General features: G+C 35.0%; 3 protein-coding genes across 32 annotated transcripts in view; 1 reads left to right on the top strand and 2 right to left on the bottom strand.

Annotated features, from left to right (window-relative positions):
• The window catches only part of LOC118266969 (CAP-Gly domain-containing linker protein 1), a 46495-nt gene extending 39957 nt beyond the window's left edge, over positions 1–6538 (top strand). For all 20 annotated transcript variants that reach the window (XM_050702967.1, XM_035580649.2, XM_050702966.1 and 17 more), the window contains 9 exons: positions 803–934; positions 1051–1071; positions 1286–1457; positions 1851–2207; positions 2295–5113; positions 5201–5343; positions 5426–5569; positions 5663–5838; positions 6094–6538. In XM_050702967.1, coding sequence (XP_050558924.1) covers positions 803–934; positions 1051–1071; positions 1286–1457; positions 1851–2207; positions 2295–5113; positions 5201–5343; positions 5426–5569; positions 5663–5838; positions 6094–6140 — 4011 coding nt within the window. In that variant the 3' untranslated portion in view covers positions 6141–6538. The remainder of the gene's footprint in view (positions 1–802; positions 935–1050; positions 1072–1285; positions 1458–1850; positions 2208–2294; positions 5114–5200; positions 5344–5425; positions 5570–5662; positions 5839–6093) is intronic.
• Positions 6539–6615: 77 nt separating this feature from the next.
• LOC118266972 (DNA-directed RNA polymerase II subunit RPB11) lies at positions 6616–7891 on the bottom strand. Its single transcript, XM_035580663.2, has 4 exons — positions 7723–7891; positions 7549–7638; positions 7298–7472; positions 6616–6719 (listed from the first exon to the last, which is right to left on the bottom strand). The coding sequence occupies exons 1-4, from the start codon at positions 7773–7775 to the stop codon at positions 6684–6686; spliced, it is 354 nt and encodes a 117-aa protein (XP_035436556.1). The 5' UTR covers positions 7776–7891; the 3' UTR covers positions 6616–6683.
• A 725-nt stretch (positions 7892–8616) lies between these two features.
• Positions 8617–18963, bottom strand: part of LOC118267189 (syntaxin-1A) — a 53759-nt gene continuing 43412 nt past the window's right edge. For 3 of the 11 annotated variants that reach the window (XM_050702954.1, XM_050702955.1, XM_050702957.1), the window contains one exon: positions 8617–12262. In XM_050702954.1, the coding sequence (XP_050558911.1) occupies positions 12140–12262 (123 nt within the window). In that variant the 3' untranslated portion in view covers positions 8617–12139. The other 8 variants (XM_050702960.1, XM_050702956.1, XM_050702958.1 and 5 more) reach the window with 7 other exon arrangements.

The raw sequence follows: 18963 nt of genomic DNA, 5'->3' as shown, positions 1-18963 counted from the left end.
TAAATCAGTATTAACGTCAAAAGTAAAAGCATTTTAAAACAATTCACATCTCCTAAAGTGCCTATACCTTGCTTTTTATTTCCTTCTTAATATTAATAAAAAGATAGATTGTAGCAAGCGTTATTGCTTCCATATTGAGGACGTTACACTTTTCTCTGATATCTAGAGCATCTATTCAAGTCTGTTCTGTAATATATGCCTTGGGCGCCCTGAATGGAGGCCTTACTTCAAAGTAAAGAGGGTTCAAGCCCTCTTTGATCGCATACGTAAAGTACTCATCTTTTATTCCGTAAGATTTAGGTTGATTCTCCACCAGAGATGTGCTATATAGCAATACTACGAAGATATAATGGCTAAGCTGTGAAACTAAGTGACCGTTTCCAATAATACTAAGCTATTATATTTAGGCGTTTTTGCCATACCTATTATTGGAAGCAAGTATAACAGCTCACGCATAGGACCCACTTGATATTTTAGTTTTAAGTAATAGCACATATCTGGTGGAAAAGCGCCCTTAGAGTCAAGGAGATATACGAGATTTTAATTTAACATAAGTTTACTTATACTTTTTGCGAAAAAGAATCTAAATGGATAAAAGTGTATGGACAAAAGCTATTGCGTATTTTTTATGGAACTTGAGATCTGATTTATTTTAGTTCTCGTCTCGTTTTTATTCTCGTATTCTGTAAAGTTACCAATGGCTTGTTGCTTCACATGCTTGTTGAAGCAATTGTGATAAAAGGCGACGCTTAAAGAGGACTCTGAGCTTAGTTTTAATTTTATTGTATTTATTATTCACCAGGCAACTTCAGAGAACAGTAAACTGAAATCGGAGTTGGACAAAATCAACAAACTCCTGGAGGATGAGAAGCAGAAGGTGGAAGATCTCATGTTCCGGACAGAAGAGGAGAATATCAATAGAGAAGATTATAATGTAAGTATAGAGGAAAGATAGGATTGATATTTATAATTGGAGTAATCTGTATTTAATCTTATTTGTTTCCAAATTTCATGATATTTAATTCTTAATTTATTTTATTTTTGTTACAGAAATATAAAGAAGCGATGGAGGTAAGTCTGATTCTCCTGATAATCCAGAATGACTGTCATACTTGAGTCATTTAATGATAACTTAAACTATCCCTTAGCATCGTTTTTATTCCGAAAGCAATTGTTAAGGACTGGGATAAGTAATCATTAAATAACTCTCAGTACGATAATTCATCCATTAAAACAAAATTTTCCTATTTCCATGTTTTATCGTAATATTTCTACCAACGTTTAGCAAGAGAAGGCGACGCGCGAGCAACGTATCCGTGAGTTGGAGGCGGAGGCGGAGCTGCAGACGGCGCGCGCCGAGGCCACGGCCGCCGCGCTGCGCATGATGGAAGACCAGCGCGCCGCAGACATGGCCGCCGCCAACGAGAACCATCGCGAGGAACTTGCCGCTGCACATAGTTAGTGTTCACTTATCATTACGTAGATTCACGTTAATTTTTTTATGGTATTTTAGTCGGTCCACGAGTAGACAGATCACCTGATGGTAAGCAATTGCTGCCGCCCATGGACACCCGAAACACCAGAGGCGTTAGAAGTGCCTTGCCGGCCTTTTGGGGGTTGGGAATTCAAGGGTTGTTGGGAAATTGGGAATTAGAAACCCCACCCTTAATTCATGGGCCTCCGAAATGCTGTCATGGCTGTATACTAGTAATATTGCTTCCAACATTGCCACAGTAACAGATTTTATGTTTGTTTATTGTGATTATTTTAATAAGATTCTGATTCTACTGCTTCAGAGACAACAGGCGTGTAATAAACGTCAGTTCTAAATTGTCGTCATCTCTTTCCAGCTTTGTCATCAGAGTTGCAGAAGTTATTAGATGAAGCTTACGCTCTCCTTAAAGAAAAAGAAAGCGAAAAAGATTCATTGGGCAAGAGCATGTCGGAAGAGCTGACTCGACTGAAGACTGATTCTGAAAGGGCGCTAAACGATGCTAAGACTAAGATGGCTATCGCTCAGACTGAATTCGAAACCCAAGTCTCCGTACTGACTGCGAAGCTGCAATTAGCTGAATCAAAACTAGAAACTGAAAAGCTGAATGTAGAAAGATTAAATAAGGAAAACAGCCAAATTATTATAGACTTAAATACTAAGTTAACTCAGCTACAAGCTGCCGTAGATGATAAAACGTTAGAGTTGAATAAAGGTAACTATATCTACTGGTTTAATTATATTATCTTCTGCTCATAAGCATGTATTTACTACGTACTAAGTATTTTCTTTTAACTTTCAGTTGTTGGCGTGAGCAAGGAACACGAAGTCAACCTAAACAAAGAAATTACAAAATTAAAAATGGAACTTAGTGCTAAAGTATTAGATTTAGAGCAACTTGAAGACTCGAAGAGGAAACAAGAAACAATATTCAAATCACTACAGGAAGAGCTGGGCCGTGTTAAAGATGAATACAATAGCAAAGTCAATGAATATGAAACCTTGTTGAGCGAAGTCTCGCAACAACACGAGAAGAACAAAACAGACATGTTAGATTTACAACAAAGTCTGTCTGCGAAGACCAAAGAGTACGAGAAGCTACTAGCTGAACTAAGCACATCCACAAGTTCATCTGAGAAGCTTGTCAGTGAATACAAACAAACAATTCACGAACGCGACAAGGAAATAATAAAACTGAAAGATGACTTCGAACAAACAACCGCTAATTTCAATATTAAGCATAGCAAAATCGCCGAAGAACATAAGAAAGAAATTGACGATCGTAACACTAAAATAGAAGAGCTTTTGAAGGAAATTGAAAGCCACAAACTTACTTTGGATCAAAGTAAGGTAGAACTCGAAGCACTAAATTCTCAGTTCAACTTAAACGTAGACGAACTGAAAGTTCTCAAAGAAGAAAATGAAAAATTGAAACAAACCATCAACGATTTAACTCAAGCTAACAACGATCTCAAAGCTAAAATGTCGGCAATGGAATTAGAGGTTGGTGAATACAAACGACAGTATGAAAGCGCCAACGAGAAATGTGCAGAATTACAAAAGGCCAAGGATAAAATCGAAGAAGAATATATGAATCTGACTGGCCAAACAACTGATTCTAACGAGCAATTCAATAAGTTGTCCCAACATCTGAAAGAAACTGAAAAAGAATTGCAAGAGTTGAAGGACAAGCACAGAGAGGTTGTGAACAACCATGCACGAAATGAACAGGAGTTGAAGCAAAAGTTGTTCAAGATTCAAGAAGATTTCTCTGTCGAACGTGGACAGTTAGTAGGCTCCGTAAATGATAACTTAGAAAAACTTAAAGAGGCAGACAGTAAGATCAAAGAATTAGAAGCCCACACTATCGAAATCAATAACCGATTGAGGAGTCTTCAAGCAGACAATGATAAACTCCTCGATGAGAACACTATCTTCAAGAACGAGATAGAAGCACTTAAAGTTAAAGAACGTGAACAGAACAGTGAACACGAGTCCATTTGTAAGAAACTAGAGATAGATATAGATAGGTATAAGGAAGAAATATCTATATTAAAAGCTGATGGTGCTACGTCTGAAGTTAAACTTATGGAGAAAGTAGATCAATTGACTGAAGCGCAGAATGACTTGAACAACAAACTCGAAGAAGCAAGAAAGCACGAAGACAGTTTACAGAAGATTCTAGATGATATGACTGCTCAGTTAAATAATCAAAAAACACAAGCTGAGAAAGAAATAGCTCAACTCCAAACCAATTTAAGCACTGTTTCCGAAGAAGCCAACAAATTAAGGTCGGAAGAAACACAGATGAAAGAACTTCTAGAAGAAAAACAGAACATTATTAAGGATCTCAATCTAAAGCTAGAAATGCTGGAAGTTGATTTGAAGTCCAATGTAGAAATTGTTACTGAAAAAGATCGTCAAATAGCTTTAGTGAATGAAGAACTAAACAAGGCAAATGAAAATAAGCAACAATTAGAAGAAAAGTTGAATGCAGCTACTTTAGAGACTTCCTCGTTTAAACAAAAATACGAGAATCTAATTGCTAACTCTTCAGCGGAAGAAAGTATTCTGAAGGAACAACTGAACCAGCTTGAGGTTCTCAAAAAAGAAATGTCTGTATTAACTCAAGAAAAGACTTCCTTGGAATCGAAGCACTCTGAAACACTATCAGAATTGACAACATTGAAGAAAAACTATGAAGATGTAGTTAGCAAAATGACTGAGAACGCAACTGTTACTAGTGATCTAAAGAAATCTTTGGATGAAAAGGATAACTTACTAAAATCTCAAAACGAAAAACACGAGACTGATCTACAAACAATAAATAAGTTAGAAACAGAGTTAGCGCAGTTAAAACAGGAGCTGTCTAGTAAAGAAATTGCTATCCAAGAGAAAGAATCACAGGTAACCAAAATGAATGAGGCCTTACAACTAGGATCTAGCGAAACTCAACAACTAGTCGCTCAGCTACAACAAGAAAATGCTAAATTAAATGAAACATACAAAACCGAAGTTGAATCTCTTAGCAATACTACAAAAACTTTACAGTCTCAGTTGGTAGAAAAGGATAAAGAGCTCGAAGACCTAAAACAGACAAAAGAAAAACTAACAGAACTACAAAGCCTCGTAGAAAAGTCTGAACAAGATATCAAACAGCTAACGAACATCAATGAAGCTCAGAAAATGAACTACGAGGACTTGAATAAGCAGCTACAAGCTCAGTTTGATGAACACAAGAAGGAAAGCAAGCGTGCAAGGCATGACCTGAGAAATACAATAGGTGATTACGAAAAAGAATTAAAAGAATCTAAAGAAAAAGTAGCAGCTGAAATAGAAAAACAAAATCAATTACAACAGAAATTAACTGAAGCTGAAAATAAAATAATAGAACTGACACAGAAACTAGAATTGGTAGCTGTTCAACAAAGTACTGATGTGGAGAAGGACAAACAATTGGAGAAATTAACGGTAGAACTACAGTTAGCTAAACAGTCTTCTACCGAAACAGTAGCTAAGAGCGAGACTTTAGTCAAAAATCTTAAAGCTGATATAGAGAATAAAGTTAAAGAATTGAGACTGAAGGAAGAGTTGATTAGCAAATTGCAAGAAGAAATTAAGGTAAGTGTAAAAAATTACCTAAAAGTAAATACATCATATAGACGAGATTTGGCAGAAAAATACTTAATAAATTGGTTTTCCTTTCAGAACAACAAAGCCAAAGTAGAAATTGTAGAGCGCGAAAAGCTTCTTCTACAAAAGGAGATGGCAGCTAAAGGCAAGGACATACGTGATAACAATGACAACAGTGCGATGGGTGTATTAGGACAAGGCGATTCAGCTTCTGAGAAGTAAGTATCAGAGTATATTTTCAAATGACTGGGAAAATTATTTTATAGGTTGAAACTGGAAACTAAACATTACATTATACAGGGTTACGGACGACAAGGAGATGATCGATGGCCAAGTGAGCTTCCTCAACTCCGTTATAGTGGACATGCAGCGCAAGAACGAACAGCTCATGGCAAGAGTGCAGGCCCTCGAAGGCGGAACTGTTGTCAGCGAACCTGTTCTTTTGTAAGTATAATGACACACAACATTAAACAATACAATATATAATAAATTTCTTTAAGTCCCGACTCATTACAAAGAATATAAATATGTTTATAGTAACGGGCGTAAGGCACGGGCTGTGGCCCCGCGGTTGTTCTGTGACATCTGTGACGTGTTCGACGCACACGACACGGAGGACTGTCCCAAGCAGGCGGGCGAGCCTGACGCGCCGCCGCCGCCCACCAACCGCCGCGCCGCACCGCCGCCGCGACCCTACTGCGATATTTGCGAAGGTAAACATTTTCGACGAAGAAACAAACATCTGATTCAATTTAATTGTACTTCTAATTCAATTATGTATGAATTAGTATTACCTTTTCTAAGTCCTATAGTAGCTGAAGTTTTTAGGAATTTGGTATAACATTTCTAACTTCATTATATAAATTAGAGATGAGTATTATTCGGTTGTGATTACTAATGGAATGTTTAGTTTAAGTTTACTAACAGGACACAGTGTCCACATAGTGAACGAGTCTTTATGTTTCCAGTATTCGGCCACGCAACAGAGAACTGTGATGAAGAGGAAACTTTCTAATTTGCCTATTTATTGACGGATTAGTTTTAATGTTACCGTTATTGTTGTTACATGTTTTAGTTGGCTATTATTTATTATTGTTTACCATTGGCATGGTATCACTTGTTTTATAGTTAATATTTTAGGAAAATATTTGTAAATAAGTACCTTTGATCTTTTATATCACTAAGAGAATCATTGCATGTTATATTTTTCATAATTAGGTGAATGGTAATCAACTTTTTCTTATGCATTATCTGGTATAATGCATATTGAGAAATGATCTTTTATGGCACAAATTGGTCTTACATCACAATCATGATTCTACAATAACTCTATTGCAACCTATTTTATTTTTAAAATAATTAAATAAACACCAAAATATAACAGTTTTATAACAATAAATTAAATTTTAATTATCCTGTTGTTTTATTTCTCAAAATAACCAAATTTTAAGGTCCATAGGTGAATGAAAAGAAAAACATATTGCAAATGATTTTAATTTTTATTTTATTATTAAAAATATTACTTATTCATAATCTTATCTAGAAATCCTTATATAATTTAGTCCAATCCTTCTTTCTTCTCCTTTATGGCTTCCTGAAATATAAAGAGTACATTACTTTAGTAAACAAGAAACATTGCAAAACCCAAGCACTCTAAAACAATCCAGTAATATTAAAATCTTTTTTCCCATTTCGGCTGCTTACTGTGACAAAACAAGTGGGCATGGTCAATGATATTATAAGATCAATAAAGGTGTTGATCAGTTATAAGAACTCAGAAAGTGGCACATACATATTATGTAGACAATTGGGAACATGGGAACATGTCTGTAGTATAGGACAACATGTTGGAAAATAGAGAGGCGCGGTTTTTAATGTCGCATTCCCCATAAAGTGTTATGCATAATAAATCTTTAAGACATCTCTTTGTTTTGCTTCATGGTCACTAGTATGTTGAAATCTGGATTTAGTCCCTGGTGATAGGTATTAATATTTCTTCTACTCTATAATAGTTGAGACATTCAAGATCTGAGGCAAATGAAGATAGAGGCATGAATATGGAAGAAACAAATAGATTTCTGCACCTGATGGTATCAATCAGACTGCAACACCAGAGGCTCACAGCAGACTGATGAATGATACCATGAGAAATATTAAGAAAATAATAATTACCTTAAATCTTTCCTCAAATAGAGATAGTTCAGAGGTTAAGTCAGTGATAGCATTCATGAATGCTTCCTGAGGAGTGTAGTCCGAAGTTGTTTGGATGCGCAAGACAAACTTATGCTCCAGTGGATGAGGCACCTTGTACCCAGCAAATAAGACCTTTGGGTCCTTCAGAAGTTGGCTATCAAACAAAATAAAAAATTAATAGTTTCTGGTTGGTGTTTGATAAACAAACTCTTGTAGGGCAAAATACATACTGCCTAATCATGTTTCCAAGGGTGTGATCTTCCTTGTTTACTGTAAATATAGCCGCATTCGTCACCTTTGTATCTTCTTCTTTCTGGACTCTAAAAATATTGTGAATTTAAGATCATACATCAATATTTACAGTGAAATTGTCTAGTACATTATAATAAAATTACTATGCTTACTTTTTTTCTCCGTCGTATAACAGAAATGATTCGAATGTTGGTGGCGCATTCATGTTAACAGCTTAAATCTGCTCAACTTTTTATTTAAAAATCACAATCAAACAAAGTTTGCAACTTGCAAACGCACGATAAAACAAGCAAAGCAACATCAATTGATTGACATTGACAGATGACAGTTCTTTGTTTGACAGTTTCAGTCTACTAAACACTATGGACTAGAACCATAGACTTTAAAGTTTATAAACGCATAGACAGTGGCCAAGTTAGAGGTGTAAAAGTTGGCCAAGTTGTTTTTTTATTTTCTTCGACACAGAGGTCTTTGATATTGATACTTATATCAAGATTACCCGTATAGAAAGGACCCACTTCTGCCAAGATCACTTCCACATGGTCCCTGAATGACTAAATTCTTCGCATTGATTTTAAATTAAAAAAAGAAACGCGACTATATGTTATTCTCTGCGGGAAACGAATTCACGACACATACAATAGCTTTTCATTCAACCAATACTCCAATCGGGCACATAATAGTATCGGATGGTGTAAAGTAAATAGTTTAATGTAGTTGAAAGGCAATAGAAAAATATCCTTATTTCTATGCCATGTACTCTTATCCGCTTCGTACTAGTTGGTTTTCTTTAGACAGGTCGGGACCATCGCCCAAAGAGTACGTTAAGTTAAAGCATATTATATCTCCTTCCAATAATCTCTCATGGATTGATTGCTATGTATCATTAGTAAGGTACTTTTTCAGTTATACTGTTACAACTTTAAATAACGAAATAAATCGCAACAATATTTTAATTGCAAATCTCTTGCAGTTGCATCTATCTGGCAGTAAATAAATATAATAACCATCTAGGATTTATTTCCATAAATAAAACTACAAGTAGGTACAGCAGAAAACACCGTTTATTTTATAATTATGAGAGAATTTCAGATTGATAACCTACATACAGAATATAATATGACTATAAAACCAATCTAATTTGAATTTTACATGTGTCCAGAATCTCACTGTAATATTCGTAATACAAGATTTTGTAAGTATAACAATGATTTAGGTATTCAGTGTTCCTTTACAAGAAGATTACGAGACAATTTGTCATAGGGAATAAATACAACTTTAATATAAATTCTGAAATACTTATATAGGTACAAGAAACATCCGTAAAACGGTACTAAACTATTTTAACATTTTGTCTAAACTAAATTATGAAAATAACATGATTTAAAATAAATTATAAACTCTAATATAATATTATAATAATGTTTCACATCATTCAACGCCAAGCAACATCAAAGAGTCAGAAAGAATAAAGCACAATTGTGGAAATTTGATAATTACGAACATTTAACTACAAATTGAAGTCTAGCGACTCTACTGATAAACAATATAATTTGTAGAATATTAGTTTGAGTGACGCCCCTCCTCAGGGCGCGTTGATCCGCATTATACATGGGCACCTCAAGCCTCTACCGGCAGATCGCAACATATTAAACTAGCTCTAAGTAAATAGCTGCTCTCCCCTCTTGGTGGAAGTCAGACAGTGTAATTGCTTGCACGATATAAGCAGATCATGATACTGTTTCTATGTGTACTTTGAGTACACAGTGTCGGTGAAATTCCTTAATAATTACTTTAGCTGAACAGATACATAAGTAACAGGCTCGTTACCTACTTCGCTGAGCTAACTCTTGCCGGTAGACACTCGCTTACTAAGGTACCCTTTATTTATAAGAATACTTAATGATTTTCAGGAAGAATATTCACATGACACAGACGATATACAACTCTGTCGTGAAACAAGTGACTAGTATTTAGGAAAAATGTTGAAGACTTTAGGCAATAGAAAATTGTTTTCTCAAAGTTTGCATTCATCACTGGGATCCTAAAATTACATTTCAAAATGTTCGTTGTTTACAAATTCTTACCAAGCATTAATTTGATCCGTGAAGTGTAGGTACTGGTTTAATTTACAGAGCTACGGGTTCTCAATGAATTCGATCCGAAATGTACTATTGTTTATATACCGTTATTATTCAACTGTGATACAATTACATACACATTCAAGATTGAAGAATACAAGTTTAATAAAACATTATTCGTTAAAACAACATAAAAAGTCGAATAAGCTTAATAAACAGCACTGCAATCATTTTGGATTACGTTTAACACTTACTAGCTATCGTCTGTTATGTAATAAAACGCTATGAGAATTGACACATAAGTATATAAACTATACTAATTGTGTACGTACTTATACAAAATTAGCAATCCAATCAACAATATGCATACTATTGATTATGAAAATATCTATGCTTTACGATAATATTGAGTTTGTAAGACCGTACAGGTGTCGCGTCCCGCCAACGAGCAGGCCCACGGCCCGTACTTGAACACGAGAACATCACTATTATATGTACACTAACAGAAGATACAATTGCAATATTACGATTGATATTATAAGAATAATAGAGATTATTAAAAGCTGACTAGAAGTTCGGTTATACCTACTCTAACGATTTATATCATACAAATTAGGATTGGATCGGAAGAGTTCCGCCGTGCGAACAGCGAGCGGAACGCTTCGCGGTCCGAGGCGAATGGCGGAGCGCGCCGCGGTCGCTAGTACTTGTGCGAATGTTCCCGGGGCGGACGGCGGCGCACGCGCACTACTAACGTTACATTGGTGTCAGGTACCGGTTCCTTACTTACCTAGCATGAGATGCGACTAGCGGAGTCAGCGCGTGCCCGCGGCACTGCGCGGGAAGACAAGCGAGACAATTGACTGGCTAGTGGAGAGACGCGGCTGACCTCCATCGAGTTAATGAAGCTACTCAGAGAAAAGGTATCACCTAATTTCTCTACTGTTACGAAGGCAACTAGATGAAATCCTACTCTTAAGGATAAAAATCTAATTATGCTATAAATGTTAAAATTAACATTGCTTCATGTTCTTAAGTAATGAACTGCAGAGAGGAGTGCGGCCGCGAGGCGGGCGGGGGTTAGTGCCGTTGTCTCCCGCGGGCCGCTCCTCCACACAACAACAATATGCATAATATTATACGACTACATAATAATCCTTCGCGATAATCGTTTAATTATAACGTTATTCTCTTATAGGAAAATGCTAATATATTATGTTGGTGCTTAAATTTTCGAGTGACTCTACAATATATTATTACAAACGGAAAATACTGTTCAATAACTATTCATATATTGCTGAAGATTCTTTACTTCAAATTTATTAAAAAAGTTACCCTAGCTAAAACAGCTACATTATGTATTACTGTACAACGAAGAGCGTCTTAAAATGTATCAAATTATAATCACTCAACTATAAATTTGATCGAAAAGCGCCAAAAATTTCAATGAGTCGTTTATACTATGTATTATTTGAAAAGTTCAAAGTACTCTTACTGTTTATTAAAAGTTACATTCACAATAACAATTCATTATTATTATAAAGTTAACTAAACAACAACTGCATCTACTATCACACATTCGAAAGTTTTAAACAATTTTACAATTGTAATCGAACTTTATTATTGCTACGGCGACGGCACGCCGGCGCGATATGCAGTGCGCGAGCGGCCCGACACTGACCTCGACTGACTCACTGACTAGCTGACCAGCACTGACCACTGACTGACTGACTACCTGACACATGTCGGCCGCGCGCTTCTAATGGTGAGGTAGAACCTAACGATATCGCACCACCCCGCGCACCCAGCCCCTGCCCCTGCCCGGTGTCGCCCTCTACAGTACTATATGCCACGTCACCTCCTCGCCTCACAGTATGCCGACCACTAGCTAGGGGTGCGCGGGCGTTACTCTCCACCTTTCCTCTAACCTATCAACGAGGTTAACTATTCACGATTAAACAGAAATTATTTGAGACTTAACGATTACATGAATGATGGTAACTGTCAAATCTTTGTATCACTTTACTTATAAATACAAACTATATTCACGCTATGGCGTCTAGGCAACCATTTAGTGATGGATATAAAAAAAGTTCATTACTCGATCCAGATTTTCACTTGCTAATCATTATATACTTTAAAATATATATGAATAGTGAGGAATATCATAGTGGAAACCGAGATTATTAAAAGTCTAAATACTGTTATGCGTGTAGATACTAAGTATATAATGTACGTATAACTAACATATGTATATTCATTGATTATTGCGCACTAAACTATTATTTAGTATATTTTTCATAAACAAACACTTGTTTTTGTGTGAACGCTATTGAAACGAATACGTATTAGAGCCAGCGGCAATGGTGTGGTTACGGCCAGTATGTATATATAGTTACTACCGACGATAACATCAAACATTAATGTTTCTATGACGTATCTCAGATGATAAGTAATTGAATATAGTTTGAATGTTACAGACGAACTTCTAACAACAAATAAGAGGTGTCGATACGTGTTGATGATTCGCTCTGTTGCAGAATGTTGACTGTTGCCAGGCGGGATGCAGGCACCGAAGTATGCGCGACGATTTTTCTTTGCAATGACGGTCCTGGAAGTTCACAACGACATTATTTACTAGAGCTCTAAATATTCAAACTTTTACATTGAAAACGGAAAGCGATAATCTCAGGAAAGAGTTAAGTTAAATGAGAATGTTTGTCTGCAGTAGTCTTTGTATATTTATAGACTTCTTACGTGCCCGTCCCGGATTATCGCAAACTGTTACTTGGTTTACTAATAGTTAATAAAATACCTATTATCGCTACGAATATTGTGGTAAAACATGAATGAATTTCCCATAAAATATGGTTTACATGGATCCTAGTTTATGTTCACTAGAGATATTTTACAAGATGGTAATAGACGACCTAAGGTCCTTAGAAACCTTAACTTTGAATGAAACGATTGGCAATTGTTGCTTTAGTTTAATTGTAGAAACAATTGCAATTTGGATTGAGAGCTATTTCTACATACTTATCAGATGAGTTCCTTAAAACAGCGACAATTGCTGAAATCATATTTATGTAAAGTAATGTGCGTTGTATGATAATTGAAATGTAATAGTATATGACACCTAAAGTAATTGAAATGAAGTGAATCAACCTATTGATAGAGTAGAGAAAAAACTGTAATGAAAACCTAGGTAGGAGTAAAAACATCAAAACAATACAAGGTGCGAAAATATAAAGAAGTGCTGGATTATAAAATAGAAAAACTTGATTAAATTGTAAACAAAATAAGCGGTCAGGCAATTTCAGGATATTATTTTTATATAATTTAGGATATACAAAAATCGGAAAAATTGCGGTGTCATATTGAATAATTTTGAATAGTGTAATAATTTTGTATCCTATAAAAATGCACATTTTTAGGTCGTCATTATATCCTGAACTAATAGCAAATACTTAACTTACAGCAAATATCAACGCTCAATATTCCGAGTAGCAAAATATAAATAATTAATATTCTATAATATAAGAGTACAATATTATTCCTAATCAAATATTAGTATGCAACTGACTCATGCAAATTTCAAACCCCAATTTCTATAGTTATGTTATATACTTTTTGTTGTGTCCAATATAATGGCAGATCGGTTAGATCGGCGTCTAAATAATAAAGCATGGCTTTATCGAATGATATAATCTACTCAAGTCTCGAAAATCTAACTAGGGATGCGGTCTATAAAGCCCAGTTAAATGTTGCGCATCAAACCTGCCCCCGTGCCCCGTTTAGAAGAATGTGTTATACACGTAGCCAGTCGCAATGAGGCCGAGCACGAGCAGACACAGCATTATCATTATCTTCTTCTGCACAGTGGACAAACACAACACACATTAGTACTAGCGGGGACGGCGAGCGACGCGGGCGGACCCGCTCGCTCGCCCGCACTTACGGTTACCTTTGAGCATTTGGCGATCGAAGTACGAGAGTGGCCGCTCAAACGAAATAGCTGGACACGTAGCCCACGATGACGATGCCCAGTATGAGCAGGCACACTAGGATCATGATCTTCTTCTGTAGCCCGCGAATGTGAGGGCCGACCATGCAACAGTACGCTTTATACGTGGCTCGCGACACCGGCCGCTTCCACTCTTATACATAGCATTACCATACATATCACATAAATACTGCACTATGTAGTCATTGGCTTCCTTCAATACAGTCAGGTGGGTGCGTCATTTGCCTTGCACAATGTTGTACATAAGTAAATAAGGTATAAAAACAAAAATAAAATAAAAATTGAAATAATAAATATAAATGTAATTTTTGAAATTATAAACATATTTACAACATGAGTAGTTTTAAGATTAGATTTAATAAACAACTTTGTAACACGCTGTTTGATGGAGGGGCGTTAAACTATTTATTACTTATGATATATTAAGAAATAAAACATAACTTCTATTAAGGTCTCAACATAATTAAGTAATTAATCATCAATAATAATTATGAAAATGGCATTAAATTATATTTCACAGTCTTTTAATTATATAAATAAGTGCGCAAGCTAAGTGAAATATATCGGCGAAGTTGAGCTAAGACAGTTACACTTTCAATTAAACGAATATTACAATTGAATCACAGTTATATGTTTGTGCTACATAAGTATAACACACGACTTAGTAAGTGCAATAACGTATCAAATAAACTAGAGGTATATGTTCAATTTGTGAAAATATCATCAAAATGCTATTAATAAATGCAAAAACGTTATTACAGGTAAAACAGTATATAGGTGCCATATTCACTGTCTAAATTCACCAGAAACAACATTCCGGACTGAACACACAACAATAGGAATATAGATATAAATAAAAAAAAGAAAACTTAATTTGTTTGTAACAATTGAATGAGAGAGTTTTACATCACACACTGTACATAACGATGAACAGATCGCCTAAATAATACTTTACAAGTATCATTAGTAACATATCAAGTAAAATTCACTAAGTATAGTGAAATAAATAATGTATGACAGAAGCCTCAACGAATACTAAGGAGTTAAAAGTATGAGAACTTAAACTAGATAAAATACTGGTCACTATATCTTTGATATTGACTCGTTGAGCACTCAGTGTGCCTACTCTTGACTCCTGTTCGTGTATCTCTTGTACCTTTATAAAATGTCAAAACATTTGTGCGATTATAACTTTTACGTGTTTAAATTTAGAGTTTATAATCTGCGAGCAAATGGCCTTACAACAATATAGAGGAAAAAAGCTATTAAATATTATAAATTCTCCAACGAACTGCATTAAATAAACTTTAATAAGTAGTTAACAAACCGCGTAAAGCTAGTAAATATTTATTAATATAATAATTAATATATTTATTTCAGTGGAGCTAACAGTAATAGGGCAGAAAGAAGTCGAATAGAAACATTTGTGTACTTCAACAATAGTGCCCTGTATAGGTACTGTGATGTTTTGACTAATCAATTTTGAGTTGTATACTTATATACATCCATTATAATTAAATATGTTTATATGATATAAGACAGCCTGGTAATACCAGTAAAGCTAATATTAATATTAAATAACTTACAAATCTAAAGCACAATCTATATTATTGCACTTTACACATATTGTCTTCGAACTTTACCGTAGTTGACGGCAAAATATTTATAATCCTGTTTAGTTATATTATGAAATTATACAACGGTGCTCAAGTACTCAAAAAGGCTGTGTTACAAACTTGTATTTGTATTGAATAGCACCTTGTAGATGGCGCTGTGTACACTTGTCCCTAAAGTCTTCTCATCGCGAGAATCTTTCTATATTTATAGAATATAGTCGCAACATAACGTTTGTGTACAGCGCATGAACTAAATTAATTAACAATGCTGAATAATCTAGGTAATATCATAATACAGCCTTTTTGATCTTAAAACTTAAAACACAATGCACTTGCTACATCCATGCATGTCTGTTGTGACATTTACAACAACAATTCTGTGTTTAAATAAACAAGCAAATATATTCAGATAATATTATCGTATTTAATGTAGTTATATAGATAATCTACATTTGACTCAATGGTATACAGACGAATATCAATGTTGGATGTATGTGGTCACAAACCAACTGAATTCTTTCACTTAGTCCATGGAGGTCCGACAGTGGTGACGTCACAAGCCGGTTGTCTTCGCACGAAGTTTAACTCAGCCAAATCGCGAGTATTATTGTTAATATAATCAGCGTAACACTCAGGCATATAATGATGAAGATTTTTTTCTGTAATAATAAAAAACAAAAGAAAAACAAAATAAAATCGCTGCCATGGATATTATATAAAATGAAATCGACAACTTTGGATCTTTAGTTGATTAGAATACGATTGAATTAATTCAATAACAAATTGCTAAAGGTTTAACAAAGAAATAAGGTTGTCGATTACCTATTTTTTTTCTTAATGAGTTTGTGTCAACCACTAAGTTTGTTTATATCATGCTTAGGGGATGCAATCTGCACTACATGTGATCAAAAATCGGATATCCGCTCAATTTCGTATGGCTAAATTCGAATTTGGAAATCGAATCAGGTTTTCTGAATAATTAGACATTGTTATTCAAGGACTGCATTAGTGATGGGCGTTATTCTGTACAGTTCTAAATTAAATAGGAGTAATAAGCAGTTTTTGAAACTTGTTACTCATCCACGAAACTACGTATTATCGATTACGTCTAAAAGACGTTTCGAACTTACGGCCCACCTCTATGCTCATTATTGCGCGAAAATTCATCTCGTCTTTCAATTTTTTAATAAGACCAAACAAAAAGTAAAAAGCATTTGATTATTCTGTTTTTACTTTAATCCATTAACACAAATATAAGACACATCATACTAATAAAATAATATGGGTAGATTGGTTAATTTTCATGAAAGATCAATAAAAACCGGATCATCCGGATAGGACCAAAAATTCCTTATTAAAAATCCGGATTTTAAAACAGAACGGATTTGCATTCCCTAGTCATACTAGTATAATTGCAAAGAAAATAACATTACTGATTAAATGATTAAACATACTTACATCATTTGGTTGTTGTTTACATTTTAGTGTTAAGTTGGAAAGTATGGAACAGACAACCAACATATCACTATAAACAAAACATCAATCGGCTAGAGTTACAGTGAAATCAATGTTCAAGGTAGAAACTATTAATCAATAGTTCGCAATACGATGACACATATTATTTGTCAATAAGAATTAAATCAAGAAAAAGTAGAGCTATTGCCATATATTTTTAACAGTTAAGTACTGTTTACATTTTTATGAACGACATTTTCCTTAACATTTGCGAGATAATATCAAGAACATTTTTAGAACCTTGAAAGATGTCATATTCATAATTACATATCTTTCCTTACAAAAATATTGTGACTTGTTTTTCTAATATAGAACGGAAATTACATGATTAATGTAGCTATTATTGTGTTAAATATTGATTCATTGAGAACTCTAGCCGATTCACGCTTCACATATAAAATTGCTATCAACACCGGAAGCAAGTGACAACACTACACACATATGCCGTCACCAACACGACACAAGGCCGGATACGACATGATTCTAAACTTGAATTTGAAAACAATGCTGGCTGTAATGAAGGCTAAATGAAACTACTTAAAAACTCCATGAAGGCTTGTTGCAAAAAAAGAACATAGCCATGTATTTTTTTTTCGTATTCGACCTTGTTTACGACACCAAGTCTCTATGGTACAAAAGAAGGCAGTAAGCTGTGAACTAGATTTATGCAATGCAAGTTCCTTCATTCCGTTACATAACATTTCATGCGGCCTAAATGCATGTTAAATATCAGTGTTTTTACACACGAAAACGATTAATACTGCATGTCTAGGACACATAAATATTCTTTAGCTACAAAAAGAAGAGATATTAATTTTTAAATATTAAATTACGTAAAGGAACGAAGGAAATGAACTTTCCAATTCTCATGTTGGTTTAAACATTTTATCGGAATTGAAGAGTTGACAAATTCATAGTTTCAGCGTATTCTGTCATGAAAATGAGTTACGTCGAAAGCTGTTTTACATGACTGTTTATATTTCATATTAATTCAGTCAAATGTGAACCCGAAACCGTGCAGTCAGTTTAAAAACATATTATTATGTGACTTGTACTTACATGTATAGTATACATGCATTTCGGATGTACATTAATTAAATCGTTTACAAAATGCATAAAGTGCAAAACCAACTTCAAAATAATTTCTTTCAACTGAGTTAGAGAGGATTTTGGTGTTAAACTTTTAATGAATAATGTTTCAATCATTTCTTTCAGTAGTTTGAACTGTATTCTTATTCAAAGATTATTTGGTTTCATGCAGCATGCTTTAGAAATGCAACTTCAATAGGACATTTGTTGTCCATAAAATATGCAATCATTGTTTAAGTATGGAAATGAAAATTATAACATGAGTAGATCAGTTGTGGTCGACAGTCGATAGCACGTAACAGATGTGGCCCAATGTTGTTTGAGAAGTCTCTGTTAGGTAGCGCCTCACCCCCAAGATCCGTACAGTAGTAGAAACGTTGTAGGGTTTCGCAGTTTAGTAACAGGCGGCGGCTGAGCCGCGGTTTAGTTTGTATGTGTAGCATTACCTTCCGCGCCTTGGCGGCGTACTCGCCGGCCTTGCGTATCTCGACGCGGCCGTAGTCGACGTAGTCGGTGGCTTGCGTGACATGGTACTCGATGCGATCTATGAGCTCGCCCTGCTGTGCTAAGGGGACGGCGCGGGGAGGGGAGGGACGCGACAACGTACCGCGGCTAGCGACACCCACGGACGATTGGTTCATACGATTTTATACAAATCCCCAAAGTCAATATCGTGTTACAGGAGTCGACCAGAGTAGAGCTGCAGCGAAACGTTAATAGGTAGTTATATAGAGTTATATTAGGTGTATTAAACCCGTTGATTAACCACAGTATCATTTCCTATAGACGAAGTTAAATAAAGTTTAAAACTAGAAGCACAAACAGACACACGTGTTACAATGTAATGACATTCAGTGTTAACCTAGTAATTGCACGGTATGTTATATTGTAAGTTTATGACAGTTATTATTTATGATACACCAAACAGTTGTTACATAATAACATGTTAAGAGATTAGTAATATACAGTTATTATATAACAAGGACGACCATATACAAAAGGCAAATTACGCACACACCAATGAAGTCATAGATTAGTAATACACAGAGTAAGGTACAAGATTAGGTT

The sequence above is a fragment of the Spodoptera frugiperda genome, chromosome 23, assembly GCF_023101765.2.
Source record: "Spodoptera frugiperda isolate SF20-4 chromosome 23, AGI-APGP_CSIRO_Sfru_2.0, whole genome shotgun sequence".
NCBI lineage: Eukaryota > Metazoa > Arthropoda > Insecta > Lepidoptera > Noctuidae > Spodoptera > Spodoptera frugiperda.
The sequence above is the reverse complement of the archived record's forward strand: the minus strand, read 5'-3'. Positions and strand labels throughout refer to the sequence as shown.